Source organism: Zea mays, chromosome 1 (genome assembly GCF_902167145.1).
Source record: "Zea mays cultivar B73 chromosome 1, Zm-B73-REFERENCE-NAM-5.0, whole genome shotgun sequence".
Taxonomy (NCBI): Eukaryota; Viridiplantae; Streptophyta; class Magnoliopsida; order Poales; family Poaceae; genus Zea; species Zea mays.
In genome coordinates this window covers 66,299,213-66,315,324 of record NC_050096.1, presented here as the reverse complement: position 1 = coordinate 66,315,324, position 16,112 = coordinate 66,299,213, and the positions used below count along the sequence as shown (strand labels likewise).

Here is a 16,112-nt window from a genome sequence, read left to right as displayed (position 1 = left end):
ATGCTATCTTCTGAATTATCTACTTGCCATGAAACTGTGTCTAGTTTAAAAGTGTAAATGATGATTTAATTGCTAAACTAGAGGAAGCAAATAAATCTAGTTCATGTGTAGAGCATGTAAGTATTTGTAATAGATGTAAGAATTTTGATGTTGATGCTTGTGATGAACACCTTATGTCTATTACCAAATTAAATGATGAGGTGGCAAGTCTTAATGCTTAACTTAAGACTTGCAAAACTAATTTTGATCAATTAAAGTTTGCTAGGGATGCCTACACCGTTGGTAGACACTCCTCTATTAAGGATGGACTTGGTTTTCGAAAGGAAACCAAGAACTTAACAAGCCATAAGACTCCCATTCTCAACAAGGAGAAAGGGAAGGCCCCTATGGCTAATAGTACTCAAAGGAATCATGCTTTCATTTATAATGATAGAAAATATTCTAGGAATGCTCATTACAATAGGAGTTTTGATCATGATGCCTTTAATTCACATGCTATGATTGCATCTAGCTCTACTTTTGTGCATGGTAAGCCTAGAAGAAATCATGTTGCGCGTCATGTGCCTAGGAGAGTATGTAATGAACCTTCTACTATTTACCATGCTTGCAATACTTCTTTTGCATTTTTTCGTAAGAATGAAAAAAGTAATTGCTAGGAAGTTGGGATCCAAATGCAAGGGAGATAAGACTTGTATTTGGGTTCCAAAGGCTATTGTGACTAACCTTGTAGGACCCAACAAGAGTTGGGTACCTAAAACCCAAGTGTAAATTACCTTGCAGGTTTATGCATTCGGGGGCTCAAGCTGGATTATCGACAACGGATGCACAAACCACATGACGGGGGAGAAGAAGATGTTCACCTCCTACGTCAAGAACAAGGATTCCCAGAACTCGATCATCTTTGGAGATGGGAACCAAGGCAAGGTTAAAGGATTGGGAAAGATAGCCATTACATCCGAGCATTCCATCTCCAATGTGTTCTTAGTTGAATCGCTCGGATACAACTTATTGTCTGTGAGTCAATTATGTAACATGGGTTATAATTGTCTATTTACAAATATAGATGTTTCTGTCTTTAGAAGGAGTGATGGTTCATTAGCGTTTAAGGGTGTATTAGACGGCAAACTCTACTTAGTTGATTTTTCGAAAGAGGAGGCGATCTAGATGCATGCTTAATAGCTAAGACTAGCATGGGTTGGCTATGGCATCGTCGTCTAGCACATGTTGGGATGAAGAACCTTCATAAACTTCTAAAGGGAGAGCATGTGTTAGGACTAACCAATGTCTGCTTCAAGAAAGACAGACCTTGTGCAGCTTATTAGGTAGGGAAACAGGTGGGAAGCACTCATCACAGCAAGAATGTGATGACTACATCAAGACCACTGGAGCTTCTTCACATGGATCTTTTTGGACCCGCCACCTACCTCAGCATCAGGGGAAGTAAGTATGGTCTTGTAATTGTTGATGACTTTTCCCGCTTCACTTGGGTGTTCTTTTTGCAGGATAAATTAGAAACCCAAGGGACCCTAAAGCGCTTTCTAAGGAGGGCTCAAAACAAATTTGAGCTCAAGGTGAAAAAGATAAGGAGCGACAACGGGTCCGAGTTCAAGAACTTACAAGTTGAGGAGTATCTTGAGGAGGAAGGCGTCAAGCATGAGTTCTCCACTCCCTACACACCACAGCAAAATGGTGTGGTAGAGAGGAAGAACAGGACGCTTATCGACATGGCGAGGACGATGCTTGGAGAGTTCAAGACGCCCGAGCGGTTTTGGTCGGAAGCTGTGAACACAGCTTGCCATGCTATAAACCGGCTCTATCTACATCGTCTCCTCAAGAAGACCTCCTACAAACTCCTTACCGATAACAAACCCAATGTATCTTACTTTCATGTATTTGGGAGCAAATGCTACATTCTGGTAAAGAAAGGTAGACATTCCAAATTTGCTCCCAAAGCTGTAGAAGGGTTTTTACTAATACAAAGGCGTATAGAGTCTTCAACAAATCATCGGGTTTAGTTGAAGTCTCTAGCGACGTTGTATTTGATGAGACTAATGGCTCTCCAAGAGAGCAAGTTGATCCTGATGATATAGATGAAGATGATGTTCCGACGGCCGCAATACGCACCATGGCGATTGGAGATGTGCGACCACAGGAACAACAAGAGCAAGATCAACCTTCTTCCTCAACGATGGTGCATGCCCCAACTCAAGATGATGAACAAGTTCATCAAGAAGAGGCATGTGATCAAGGGGGAGCACAAGGAGAACAAGTTATGGAGGAAGAAGCACCACTGGCCCCTCCAACTCAAGTCCGAGCGACAATTCAAAGGAATCACCCCGTCGATTAGATTCTGGGTGACATAAGCAAGGGAGTAACTACTCGCTCAAGATTAGCTAATTTTTGTGAGCATTACTCGTTTGTCTCTTCTATTGAGCCTTTCAGGGTAGAAGAGGTCTTGCAAGATCCGGACTAGGTGTTGGCCATGCAGGAAGAGCTCAACAACTTCAAGAGGAATGAAGTTTGGAGCCTGGTGCCACGTCCAAAGCAAAACATTGTGGGAACCAAGTGGGTGTTCCGCAACAAGCAAGACGAGCACGGGGTGGTGACAAGAAACAAGGCTCGACTTGTGGCAAAAGGTTATGCACAAGTCGCAGGTTTGGATTTCGAGGAGACTTTTGCTCCTGTGGCTAGGCTAGAGTCTATTAGAATATTATTAGCCTATGCCGCTCACCACTCTTTCAGGTTGTTTCAAATGGATGTGAAGAGCGCTTTCCTTAACGGGCCAATAAAGGAGGAGATGTACGTGGAACAACCCCCTGGCTTTGAGGATAACAGGTACCCCGACTATGTGTGTAAGCTCTCTAAGGCGCTCTATGGACTTAAGCAAGCCCCAAGAGCATGGTATGAATGCCTTAGAGATTTCTTAATTGCTATTGCTTTCAAGGTTGGGAAAGCCGATCCCACTCTTTTCACTAAGACTTGTGACGGTGACCTTTTTGTGTGCCAAATTTATGTCGATGACATAATATTTGGTTCTACTAACCAAAAGTCTTGTGAGGAGTTTAGCAGGGTGATGACTCAAAAGTTTGAGATGTCAATGATGGGCGAGTTGAACTACTTCCTTGGGTTCCAAGTGAAGCAACTCAAGGACGGCACCTTCATCTCCCAAACAAAGTACACTCAAGATCTTCTCAAGCGGTTTGGGATGAAGGACGCCAAGCCCGCGAAGACACTGATGGGAACCGACGGACATGTCGACCTCGACAAAGGAGGTAAGTCCGTTGATCCAAAAGGCATACTGGTCTATGATAGGGTCTTTACTCTATTTATGTGCTAGTAGACCAGATATTATGCTTAGCGTATGCATGTGTGCTAGATTTCAATCCGACCCAAGGGAATGTCACCTTGTGGCCGTTAAGCAGATTCTTAGATATTTAGTTTCTACGCCTTGCTTCGGGATCTGGTATCCAAAGGGGTCTACCTTTGACTTAATTGGATATTCAGACTCCGATTATGCTGGATGCAAGGTTGATAGGAAGAGTACATCAGGGACGTGCCAATTCCTAGGAAGGTCCTTGGTGTCTTGGAGTTCAAAGAAACAAACCTCCGTTGCCCTATCCACCGCTGAGGCCGAGTATGTTGCTGTAGGACAGTGTTGCGCGCAACTACTTTGGATGAGGCAAACCCTCCGGGACTTTGGCTACAATCTGAGCAAAGTCTCACTTCTATGTGACAATGAGAGTGCAATCTGCATGGCAGATAATCCTATTGAACACAACCGCACTAAGCACATAGACATCCGACATCACTTTCAGAGAGACCACCAGCAAAAGGGAGATATCGAGGTGTTCCATATTAGCACCGAGAACCAGCTAGCCGATATCTTTACCAAGCCGTTAGATGAGAAAACCTTTTGCAGGCTGCGTAGTGAACTAAATGTCTTAGATTCGCGTAACTTGGATTGATTTATAGCATACATGTGTTCTATGCCTTTGATCAAGTTACTTCATGCATTTATGAAATTTGTTGATTATTTATGGTGCTCAAGTTGTGCAAGGGATCCCCGGACCTCACCAGTCCATGTGTGAAGGATGCACATATTTAGGGGGAGAAGTGCTACAACTTGACCTTTTGAGACTAACCTTTGTGTTTAAGTGTACTTGATGTAGTCTCAAAGGTGAATTGAAAGGGAAAGGTGAACTTGGACCATGCAAAGACTTCCACTGCACTTCGGTATTAGTGTACTCACCTCCAAGTTCATTCTTATGATCTTATTGCCTTTTGCTCTTAATTGATGATTTTGGTGAGGCAATGGGGTTAAAGGGCCAAAAATGATCCCGTTTTGGTGCTTGATGCCAAAGGGGGAGAAATTAAGGCCAAAGCAAATGGATGAGCTACCACTTGAGAATTTTGAAAATAGTAGAGTTAGAATTCGTGATTTGTTAAAATACTCTTATTGCAAAATTTGGTCTCTTGTGGGGAGATTCTATGATTATGGGAAAAAGGGGGAGTTTTTGGATCGTGTTCAATTTCACTTTTGGAATATCTCTCTTTATGCCCAAACAAGTGAGTTTGACTTAGAGATAGGAAAATGAATTTGATTTGCAAAAACAAACCAAGTGGTGGCAAAGAATGATCCAAATATGCCAAATTAGAGTAAAAAATAATTTGGTCTTCAATTTGAATCGATGTTGCATGTCTTGCATTGCTTTTTGATGTGTTGGCATAAATCACCAAAAAGGGGGAGATTGAAAGGGAAATGTGTCCTTGGGCCATTTCTATAATGTTTTGGTGATTAAGAGTCCAACACATAGTGAGTGAAATATTATGTGCCAAACAAGCAAAAGATGCAAATCATGTAAGAAGGTACGTTTCTAGACTTAGTACATTGTTTTGAGTACTAACATATTCTGTCTAAGTGCTAGAAACAGAGAAAAGAAAAAAACCAAAAGACTTGGCTCGGTGCAGCCAAATCTCTGCTCAGTCTGGCACACCAGACTGTCCGGTGGTGCACCGGACAGTGTCCGGTCTGCCAGGCTGGACTCCGGTGAACAAGCCGCTCTCGGGAGAATTTGGCAGCGTACGACTATAATTCACCGTACTGTCCGGTGGTGCACCGGACTGTCCGGTGAGCCAATGGCCGCCAGCGCAACGGTTGGTCACGCAATCCGCGGGCGACGCGTGGCCCACGCCAACGGTCGGCAGGGGGCACCGGACAGAGTCCAGTGCGCCAACTGCCACGACTCTGCAACGGTCGTCTGCGCCAGAATAGGAAGGAGATCACGCACCGGACATGAACGGTGGCTGTCCGGTGGTGCACTGGACTGTCCGGTGCGCCACCCGACAGAAGGCAAGGATAGCCTTCCTTGTTGGCCTCCAACGGCTCCTAGCTACCTTGGGGCTATAAAAGGGACCCCTAGGCGCATGGAGGAGCTACCCAAGCATTCACTAAGCATTCTAAGTCTCCCACACTCTGTCTCCGCGCACTTGATCGATCGTGTTAGTGATTTGAGCTCCGTTCTAGCTGTGAACTCTTTGCGCTTCATTTTGAGCTCAAGTCTTGGCTTGTGTGCGTGTGTGTGCTGCTGATTTGTGTGTGTTGCTCCCCAACCTTACTCTAGTGTTTTCATTGTGATCTTTCTTGTAAGGGCGAGAGACTCCAACTTGTGGAGATTCCTTGCAAACGGGAAAAAGAGAAAAGGAAGAAAAGCCGTGGTATTCAAGTTGATCATTGGATCACTTGAAAGGGGTTGAGTGCAACCCTCGTCCATTGGGACGCCACAACGTGGAAGTAGGTAAGTGTTACATGGCCGAACCACGGGATAAAATCGCGTGTCTCTTGTGATTGTTTTCTCTTTGATTGTCTGTGTTCACAAGAGCTCATTTCAAGCCACTTAACCGTTCTAACCTTCATAACCAAAGTTTTGTGGCTATTAGTGTTGAATTTTACAGGATCACCTATTCACCCCCCTCTAGGTGCTCTCAGTTGCCGAAGATCTTCCTGAGAAACAACCTGGTGAAGGCAAGTGTCTTCTGACCTATTATGTCCTACATACTCTATAATTCACTGTCTCGCATTACATTATTGAAATCTATGGATTGACTAGTCTGTATTTACATATCCTTGTTTACCTTTTGGGTTAATCATGGTTAGCTTTACACTATTGCTTTAACTTAATCAATGAACATGATGTGAACATTTATGATACGATGATGTTATCCTGATGATGATCTTGTGATAATTTAGGGGGCTCAGGCCATTTTCCTGAGTACCTCTCTGTAAGGACCTGTTTGTTGAGTGACCACTCGGGATAACAGTGCAACCATGAGGGTGGAATGAGACACCCTTAACTGATTAATTAGATGAACCTGGAGTGTAGTTAGCTTTGCCTGAGGGCCGTCAATGGGGGCCGGGGCGTAGTGCTCACTCTGCCAAGGGGGGGTGCAGAGGTTCATTCGATTTGGTTTTGTTAGTCACCCACCTTGGGGAGGTGTACTGCGTTTGTATGACTGACGAAACCTAACGAGCAGCTATGCACCAGGGGAGACTTTGTAAAGGCTACGTAGTGTATCCCTGACCATTCACCTCAGTAGTGAAGATCGGGTCTGTACAACCCAGGCTGGAAAGGGATCACGACTCGTGGGTAAAGTGTGCAACCTCTGCAGAGTGTTAGAAACTGGTATATCAGCCGAGCTCACGGTTAAGAGCGGCCTTGGGATCCTCTTTGATTAGAAGAACTTTAGATACTTCTATGATAATGGTTAATGATGATGATTATAATTTTGATTTCTAGTATTTCCTCTTGGAGGAGGTACATTTGGGTAATAACTGGGTTTATTACTAAAACTTGGCTCTACTCATAGTAATAAATACTTGACCAACTAAAAGCAACTGCTTAACCTTAACTCCACATACAGCTAGTCCACTTTAGCCAAATGGGACATTTGCTGAGTACATTGATGTGTACTCACCCTTGCTTCACAAACCACCCCCACCCCAAGTTGTCCCCATTGTATTCAGTGCTCAGGAGGAGATGCTGACAACATGGAGGACTTTGAGTAGTTTTAGGACTACGACGAGTTCTAGTTTTTTTAGTGGAAAACCCCAGTCAGCTGCCTATGTAGGCCTTATCTACTACGTTTCGTATTTCCGCACTTTGATGATACTAATGACTATGCTATGTAATAGACCTTGTGTATGTCTTGGACATCTTGTTGTAATAAAAGTACCTTTCCGCTATTTATTTTGAGCAACGTGTGATGATGTCCAATTATGTAATCGTTGTGTACGTGAGTTTCTGATCCTGTCACGTATATGGTTCGCATTCGGTTTGTCTTCTAAAACCGGGTGTGACACCTATAGGCAGCCAACACGCTTAGGCCTAGGCTTGATAGGTTATGAGTGGCCAGCAAGCCTAGGGGTCTATAGGTTACGAGCGGTAAGTGGACCGACTCGCCCTCTGTGGCTCGGCGTCGGCGTAGTTAATGTGACACAGTGGGCTAGTCCTGGTCAAGCGCGAAATCCACTCGAGTGGCTTCCCCTCGATCCACCCGACCCTACTTTCGGCTCCGCCTCGTCTGACCCTCGGCTCGGTGCCTCGGGTTTATCCAGAACGATTCATTCAAGGTGGACCTTTTCCTCGTCTTTCTACTGACTAGTGGGCCCTGGAAGGCCCGAGGATCATTTCGCGACACTTACAATAGCCTATCAAGATATATTCTAATTTTGTTGATAACTATTTTACTTTAGACTTTAGATCAACCTTGGATACAAATTAGAGTGGCCTAGAAGAACAAGCACATTAGACTAGACTCGCATATTCAGCCATCACAAAAAAATTTAATCGACTAAAACAAATTTAGGTTATAATAGTGAAGTTGATGTCTTGGTTAGTTAATCTGATATCAACAATAAAATCGAACCGGTGGCTAATGCAGTTTTCGTAGAAAAAAAACAAACAAAAAACAAAAACAAAAACAAACAGGCTTTATTATAAGATCTAATGCTTAAATAGTCCGCTACTGGTGCCGTTGCTATGACTAAAGTTTAGTTAGTATCGCAGCGAATGTTTGAATGCCAATTTCAATGATTAAATATAGTCTAATTGCACACTAAATGATGAGATAAACTTATTAAACATAACTAATTTATGATTAACAAATTTTATGGTAGCATCATATGAATGAATTATCAATAATGTACTAATTAGACTTAGATCTATTTATTTTCCACTTAGATTATATAAGATGGATTATGGTGAAAGAGTAGGAAGATAAAATATCACTTTGAGACAACAAAATAAGCCAAAATAGATTTTTTAACTTATTTGTGGCATCAAAATGATATTTTATCCACCTACTTTTTCACCATAATCCAACTTATATAATTTAGAAGTGAAACAAACAAACCTTTAATATATTCATATAACTGTTTAGTCTTTATATATGTAATTAGCTTTATAATTAGACTATATTAAATATTTGTAATTAATATTTAAACATTTTTGGGCCCTTCAATCCCCTCTAGCACTCTTTTCCCAAACAAACCCCTCGAGGGAAACATATCCATCGCTCCCAAAAAAAAAAAATACTGTTGGATTCTGCTTCAGGCTCAGCCGCCCAACGCCCCAACCCTACCCTGCCTTTTGTTCTTCCGTTCCATCGCCACCAGCCTGCGCGGAACCCCCCACCCTCACGACTGGGCCGGCCGTCGCTAACGCCTTCGGTGCCCCTTCGCCGGCGACGAGCACCACCAGGTACGCCCTCACTTTGGTCTTCCCTGCCTGCGGTGCGAAGACGTGCGCCCAAACCCTAACTTACTATTCGTAGGTACGCCCTTCCCTTTCCCTTCCTGTTGTGCGAAACCGTGCGCCCAAACCCTAACATACTATTTGTTTTCCCTTTCCCTGCTAACTTCGATTGCTTTGCAAAAGCTTATCGGGTGTACATGTGTACACCCAGTTACCGCCCCTGGCTGCGATTCCCTTCTGTGTTTCGCCAGCGCTTCGCGCCATTTGTTTGCTGGCGAGGGATATAAGGCTGTTACATTCAAATATATGTGGATATGTTCTTCGATTTTTGTTTCTTTTGCGGTTCTCTTGGAATCCTGCGATTTAGTAGGTGCCTTTTGGTGCCCTATACAGTGAAATGCATTTGATTGGTGTTTGCTACTGCCAACTTCGGCGGAGCGTAGTGTTCCATTTGTGACCAATCTATAGCAATATCATCAGCTATTATAATTTATGGTTCACAGTTGTATTCTTTATCATTTTGTTATGCATTATGTCCATTGTTTTGTCCAGTAAATTTGCAGAAATCAAGATTATTTTTTTGTATTATATACTATATAGAATGGATAGTTCTGTTTGATCAAAGCACATCATGTAACTATTGCTTTCATTACTAGTTCTTTACCCCTGTGTTATGCTCAAATTGTTGAATAGAACTAATAGCGTGTTATGCTCAAATTATTGAATAGAACTAATAGCGTGTTATGCTCAAATTATTGAAAAGAACTAATAGAATGCAAGCAACCAACTTAATACTGGGAGTTCTATAGCATGCTTAGTATTCAGTAGTCCAGGAACTTTTGCTTTTGCAGTAATTGAATTTCTTGTTTAGTTTAATATGATCTTATTATTCTTTAGTGGCCTACTATTATTCGTTTCATATAAAAATATTAAGGTTATTATTATTTGATCTAGGTGCATACACATTAACTGGACTCCATAGGCTTTTATTGATGATTTAGTCTGTTTACCTTTTTTCTCAAATGGAACACATTTTCTACTTGGGCAAGAATAATTTGGTGAGTATAATTTTTTGGAGGTCTGATAATGTGGAGCCTGATTTGGTTGTTTCTTCTGTTGGCAGTCATCATGTCATCATATCCTGTTCTAAACAACCGACCAATCGATCAGTGGAGAGTTACTGATCTGAAGGATGAGCTCCGTAAAAGGAAGCTTCCTGTTAAAGGTTTGAAAGAGGAACTCGTCAAGAGACTCTCTGACTCCATTCAGAGTGAAAGAGAAGCTGACGAAGCTGATGAGGATGTGGGAGTGAATGTGGATGATCAGTTGCCTGATGCCAATGCTATTGAGGAAAATACAGTTACTGTTACAGAAGTTCATCAGGAAACTGTGGTTGATGTCACTCATCAAGTTGAAGTTCCTACAACCGAAGTTGGTCAAGAATCCATAATTTCTCCCACTAGAGGCCCCCCCAGTGTTGATGTTGAAGAGGCCTCAACAACCAAAGGAAAAGTACCTGAATCAGTTGCTCGAGGAAATTTGACATTTGAAGAAGTGCAAGTGCATACTAAAAGTACTAATGAGCCTCTTCATGAGAAGACCACAGATGTTGACACCAATGATGCAGTCGATGTGAATTCAGACTTGATCCCTGCTGAAGTCAAGTTTGGTGCTACAGAAGCAAGCAAAATTGAAGAACAGGATTTTCCCCCAGCGCCTGTAGATGACTTAACTTCAGATTCTACTGGTCCTTTGGGTACTGATGTTGTCACAGCTGCAACTTCAGGTGCTGGCCCTATGGATACTGATGTTTTCATAGCTACAACATCAGATGCTGGTCCTATGGATACTGATGTTGTCACAGCTGCACCAGTTAGCGACGAAGGGGAGAAACTGGCACCCAAGGATGCTTCGGGTAACAAGGTGTCAATGCATGATGAAGAGCAGAATAATTCTGATACCATGAACGAGGACTGCAAGCCCATCATATCACAATCAAATAATCAGGTACCCGAGGTTAGTCAAGATTTAGGGTCTCAAATTAAGTGTGAGTCGATTTCTACTGATAATCTATCAACTAACAAAAAGAATAATATAGAAGGTAATTTAAATGCTAATAATTTTGATTTAGAACTAGAGATTCAGCCGAAGATGGTCGAACCATCATCCGGCATTACTCCATTAGGTGGAGATTTGCAGCCATTGGATGATGACAAAGAGCTGGTTAAGAACCAGACATCTTTGGAAGACATAGATTCCACAGATAATGTGGACTCATACAAGAAAGATAGTCCTGAAGGTGGATCTCCAGAGAAATTAAATCTAGACAGGAGTTCAGGTGATGAATCAATGGAGGAGGATACTGTGGAAATTAAACAAGATGAGTCCAATATGAAATCTGATGATCTCGGAGGAAAGAATGAGTTTAACTCAGAAGATGTGAAAGAGGTGATCCTCCCTGATTCTGTTGTTGAGGCTTCCAAGGAGGCTATGGCTGAAGAAAAGTCAGCAGCTTCAACAGAAAAGAGGAAACTTGAAGGTTTGTTTCTCTCACTAAGTTTTTTCTGCCTTCAGTGTGCATGCTTTATAGTTTTTACCTGGTATAAAGTACCCATCTTGAGTTATAATCCTTACAATTCTAGTGAACATGCAAATGCTTCACACATATTTATCTTTGCAGTTTTGCTTTGATATGCAATGACTTTGCAGCAATTAGGAACCATTAGGTTTCTGTTGGAATTTGAAAGATCATGGCGATGTCAACAGGATCATTCAAAAGGAAAATACCTAGAGTAATCACATTGCTTCTCTAGTAGAAATTTGGTGTCTTAAAATGCTTTATTTCCTTTAATCTTTATATTTGTGAAAACCAGTTAAAGCCTTCAATATGAGATAATTTGGTCAACGGTTATATAATGCACACCTTGCATTGAGCTTAGAATCATTTAATGTTTGTTTTTCTTTTCATTGTTGGTTCCATCTTTTATAATTTTGCTTTATGCATGGATGTAACAAGCATATGATCAGCTGGACATCAAGTTTTTGAAATTTGGATTTGGACATAGTCAATGCTAACTCCTTGCTGAATGCGCAGCTGAAGAAGGTGTTGCAAGCACTGAACCAATCAAGCGACAACGTCGGTGGACTGCAGATATTGCCAAAGTTTCAGGGAGACAAGCATTGAGTCAAACTGGTCCTGAAACTCCTAAGGAAAGTTTTCAGCCTGCTTTCAAACGATCTTTTGGGAGGTCTGATTCAACAGCCAGTGTAGATTCTCCTAAGGAGCGGATTGGTGAGTCAATTGGCTCCTTGTAGGACCTTAGTTTCTGTATCTGTACGCTTCATGAGTGACTATCTGTTAACCTTTTTTTTTATTTGTGTTGTAGTACCACCTTCCGAGAAACCTCCCACAACTTCTTTGAGAATTGACCGATTTGTACGCCCATTTACCCTGAAAGCTGTGCAGGAGTTTCTTGGTAAAACTGGATCTGTACAAGACTTCTGGATGGACCATATCAAGACTCATTGCTATGTTACAGTATGTTTTCTTTGCTAAACCAAGATTTTTGCTATCTTAACTTTGTTGTTTATCACATCATCTTGAAATGAAAAACCAAAGCTGCCATTTCACCTCATTCATGGTGCAAATTCAGGCTGCATGGGATGAACAACAGTAAGTAATAAACCATGCTAACTGATTACACCGCCAACTGATTGCATCTACTATTGTTTGTTTCGCGTACGATGGAATTGGATAATGTGAAATAGATACAGGCTCGGGCATTCAGCAGAGTGGTTACGCCCGATCGTGTCGGGTGACAAGCGCTTGCGCTTGCATCCTGTAAACACAGCATGAAAAATAACCTGTCTTCTAGTTGCTACGCCTGGAACAAACAAAAGAAGTAATCAATGATTCACTTCCCGTTGCAGATGTGGAGCTATTTTCTTTGTGTTAACATTGCCTTTACAAAACCAAACAGCACCATTGCGATAAAGAAACTGGAATAATACATTTTATTGCGGACTTTTAACTGAAATTGTTTCACAGCATGTGTATGTTGACTATGTTCTATGCATATTCTGACTGCACTGTTAAGCTGACTTTGACTCATTCGCACTCCAACTTTATAGTTTTCTTCGGTGGATGAAGCTGTGGCTACTAGGGATGCTGTTTACAACCTACAGTGGCCCCCAAACAATGGCAATAAGTTGGTTGCCGAGTTTGTTGATCCTCAGGAAGTGAAGCTCAAGGTCGACCCTCCTCCCCCGCCAGCTGCTCCTGTTAGCCCAGCTGCTGCCACAAGGGCACCTCCTGTTCAACATACTCAGACAAATCAAAGTGTGCCACGCCAGGCTGCTGCACCAAAGGAGGAACTGCCACCTCCACCTCCCCCTCCCCTTGCTAAGCCCCCTATGGCTGACCTGACGCCTTTAGGAAGAGAGAGGCTTCCACCCACTCCAAAAAAGCCGGAGCCTCCTGTCGTGACACTTGACGATCTCTTTAAGAAGACACAGTCCTCTCCGAGGATCTATTATCTTCCTTTATCAGAAGAGGAGGTGGCAGCCAAGCTCGCCGCACAGGGCAAAGGAAAAAAGGGATAGGAGGTGTTAGCTTCCATTTTCGGCTAGCTTGGAGTTTGTTGCGGTATGCTTAAGTTCTGTTGAAATGTGCTTTACTAGTCCTTTTTTGTCCAAATAATTAATGGATACGAATCTGCCCTCTTTCAGGAACATGGCGTGCGGTGGTCACAGCAGCTGACACGTGCTACTGCTGTGGCGAAAGAGTTGTAGCCTTGTAGGGCTGTTCTGTGGAAAAAGGACACTAGTGTAGGAGCAGCAGCTTGTATTTCCTAATGAGATTGTTAGTTTTGATTGGGTCTCCGAGTAGAGTGTGTGCTGAAGTTATTTGATCTACATGAAGTGTTGAGGTACTTAGTTTAATTTATGCTGCCAGGTACTGTAAAACTGAAAGATACTGGTTCTAGTTTTGAGTCTATGGAGAATACTGTTACACCGTCTCTTATTTTAGTCTTCGCCTTGGTTGCTGACCGTGAATCTCGACATGGGCAAGTTTGTGCTTGCTGGTTTACACTTTACACTGGTTGACAGAAAAATAATCTTGTTGACTAACCTGTTACGCCGTTCGACTGCATCTGCACGCCACGCAGTCAGGTGCTGCAGCGCGTTGACCTGAGCGCATATGCCAATTAGACGGTCTAATTTAGACCTCATCCTCTAATCTTGTCACTGCTCTTGGCATTAGCACAAAGCCAACAATGTTTGTCCGTCCTACCTGCCAATTTTTTTTATTAGTTAGAAGGTGCCGTCGACAGTTAGTTGACTGATAACCTTTTAATCTCATTGGCTCCGTTTTTTTAGAAGCATAAAAAATTAAAACTATGTTCTGCGTTAAGCATCACTGCATCTGGAACGAAAAAAAACTATCCGGATGTAAGATCGGGGTATTGAACCCGACGTGAATCGAACACGCAACCTTCTGATCTGGAGTCAGACGCGCTACCATTGCGCCACGGATCCGGTTATGACTATTTAGTAATGATGTCATATTTGTTCTTTCCTGAAACGTCCACACAAGTAGTTAACGATGGTGAGTTGTGAGGCTATGCGCGCTCTTGGTACTTTATTTTTCCACCTTAAAAAAATATTACATGCCAGTCAGCAAGACTCTCTATTCTATTCCACAAATCTCAGTATCCATATTTACTCTAAATGTCCACTCTATATCAACTACCACATTTTTTATTATTTTTAAATTCCTATCTCTATCTTTCTTTTTCCTTCCCAAACCACACGTCCACGCACAAGGTTAGTCGTTTGAGCACGTGGAAGATTTCTTAGATAGAGATTGAGTTCCATGCAACGCTGCATTTGAGGTGAGAGAACCTTCACCCTACCGTAAGGTGAGATTTAAGGTACATAGCTGCAGCTACCCAGTTACTCCATATAATACTCTATACGTTTAGTGTGGGCATTGGCGTTGCTCACTGCGGACAGCCTGAACACCTTTCACCATGTCTGGGTTTCACTTGAGAAATGTAAGATTTAAGGGAGGCTGTTAGATAGAGTCTTGATTCATATAAATCTAGAGATATTTCAGTTTAGTTTCTTATACAAGTCGTCGATGAGCGAATACGTTAGGAGATAGTTGTCGCATGTAATCTTCACCTTCCATGTTATGGGCGTGTTTGGTATGGTTCTGCTCCACTCCAAAACTTTGGGTGGAACATCTCTGCTCCAGATTTAAATAGATTTTCTCATAACCAGTGACAGTGATGGGTAAACAACTCTAAACTCCATGTCGGGATTGCTTTTTTTTAGAGTTCTGAAAACTCTATAGGATTTGTAACTCTAGAGTTAGGGTGTTTGGCATGCTCTTATGAGCTCCTCCTTAGAATTATACTCTGGAGCCATGCCAAACACGTCCTATATTGAGAGCTCCGGCAACCAAAAAGGTGAAGCCGTTCCATACAGACATAGTAATTGTTTTACTCCAGGGTAGCGATGGAAGCTGCACCTTTGTCTCTGCCAACTCCAATAGTTATGTAAATTTTAGGTCTATAAATCACAGATTTAAAAAGTTGCTAAATAACTTTGGAAATAAAAAAATGTGAGTTCTCCAATAGTTCTCTAATTATAGGTTGTAGTTTTGTATCTATCCATATAAAAAATAGGTCACAAATGTCAACAATCAACTTTATTACCTACATAATGCATTCCATATTTTTGTTTAGTGAGTTGCTAAATGTAGAGAGAAAATGGAGTTAGATGAGATGTTATTAAATTTAGAAAGATAATTTAGAGAACTGTTGAAGATGGGTTTTTGTATTAACTACCAAAATAATTATTGGAGTTGCTCTCATTAAGCTGACCGAGCACAACTTGCTAGTAATTAATAGCGCAAAAAGCAGAATATATAAGATACCACGTGATTATTTAGGGGACTACAATTGCACATATATAAACCAGCTATCACTACAGACCATCAGTAGGCCGTGTATTGAGATGTCCGGTTTCGGCTGGCCTAGTCGCATTGACCTGTACTGTACTTACTATCTGAAAGTATATCAATTATCATACACTATTATGTTGGTGGCAGTTTCTTGTTTGTGGACAGACGTTGACATGTCCTTTTAATGGAAGGAGCATGATGTCTATAGCGCTACATCCTGATCCGTGGCGCAATGGTAGCCTTTCTAACTCCAGATCATAAGGTTGACGATCTGAAACTTTCTTTATTTCCCCTGGTTTTCAATCAATGTGACGACGTACTTTGGAATTTTGAATCTCTCTTTTCCTTCTTTTTAACCAATATCCAATGTATATCTCCTGACGTTCGAACTC

At 42.0% G+C, this 16,112-nt stretch overlaps 1 protein-coding gene and 1 non-coding gene across 3 annotated transcripts; one reads left to right on the top strand and one right to left on the bottom strand.

The window, feature by feature from the left end:
• The first annotated feature begins 8,529 nt into the window (after nucleotides 1-8,529).
• On the top strand, nucleotides 8,530-13,778 carry LOC103635858 (formin-like protein 5). Of its 2 annotated transcripts, XM_008658239.4 has the most exons (7): nucleotides 8,532-8,756; nucleotides 9,874-10,536; nucleotides 10,624-11,289; nucleotides 11,845-12,042; nucleotides 12,137-12,288; nucleotides 12,882-13,395; nucleotides 13,479-13,778. In XM_008658239.4, exons 2-6 carry the CDS (start codon nucleotides 9,879-9,881, stop codon nucleotides 13,350-13,352), a joined length of 2,145 nt encoding a protein of 714 aa, XP_008656461.1. In that variant the 5' UTR covers nucleotides 8,532-8,756; nucleotides 9,874-9,878; the 3' UTR covers nucleotides 13,353-13,395; nucleotides 13,479-13,778. The 2 variants fall into 2 exon arrangements, with proteins under 2 accessions (XP_008656466.1, XP_008656461.1); XM_008658244.4 differs by having other exon boundaries at nucleotides 8,530-8,756; nucleotides 9,874-11,289.
• Nucleotides 13,779-14,216: 438 nt separating this feature from the next.
• TRNAW-CCA (transfer RNA tryptophan (anticodon CCA)) lies at nucleotides 14,217-14,288 on the bottom strand. The gene has a single exon. It is a non-coding gene; the product is annotated as a tRNA-Trp (tRNA).
• Between the last annotated feature and the right edge of the window lie 1,824 nt (nucleotides 14,289-16,112).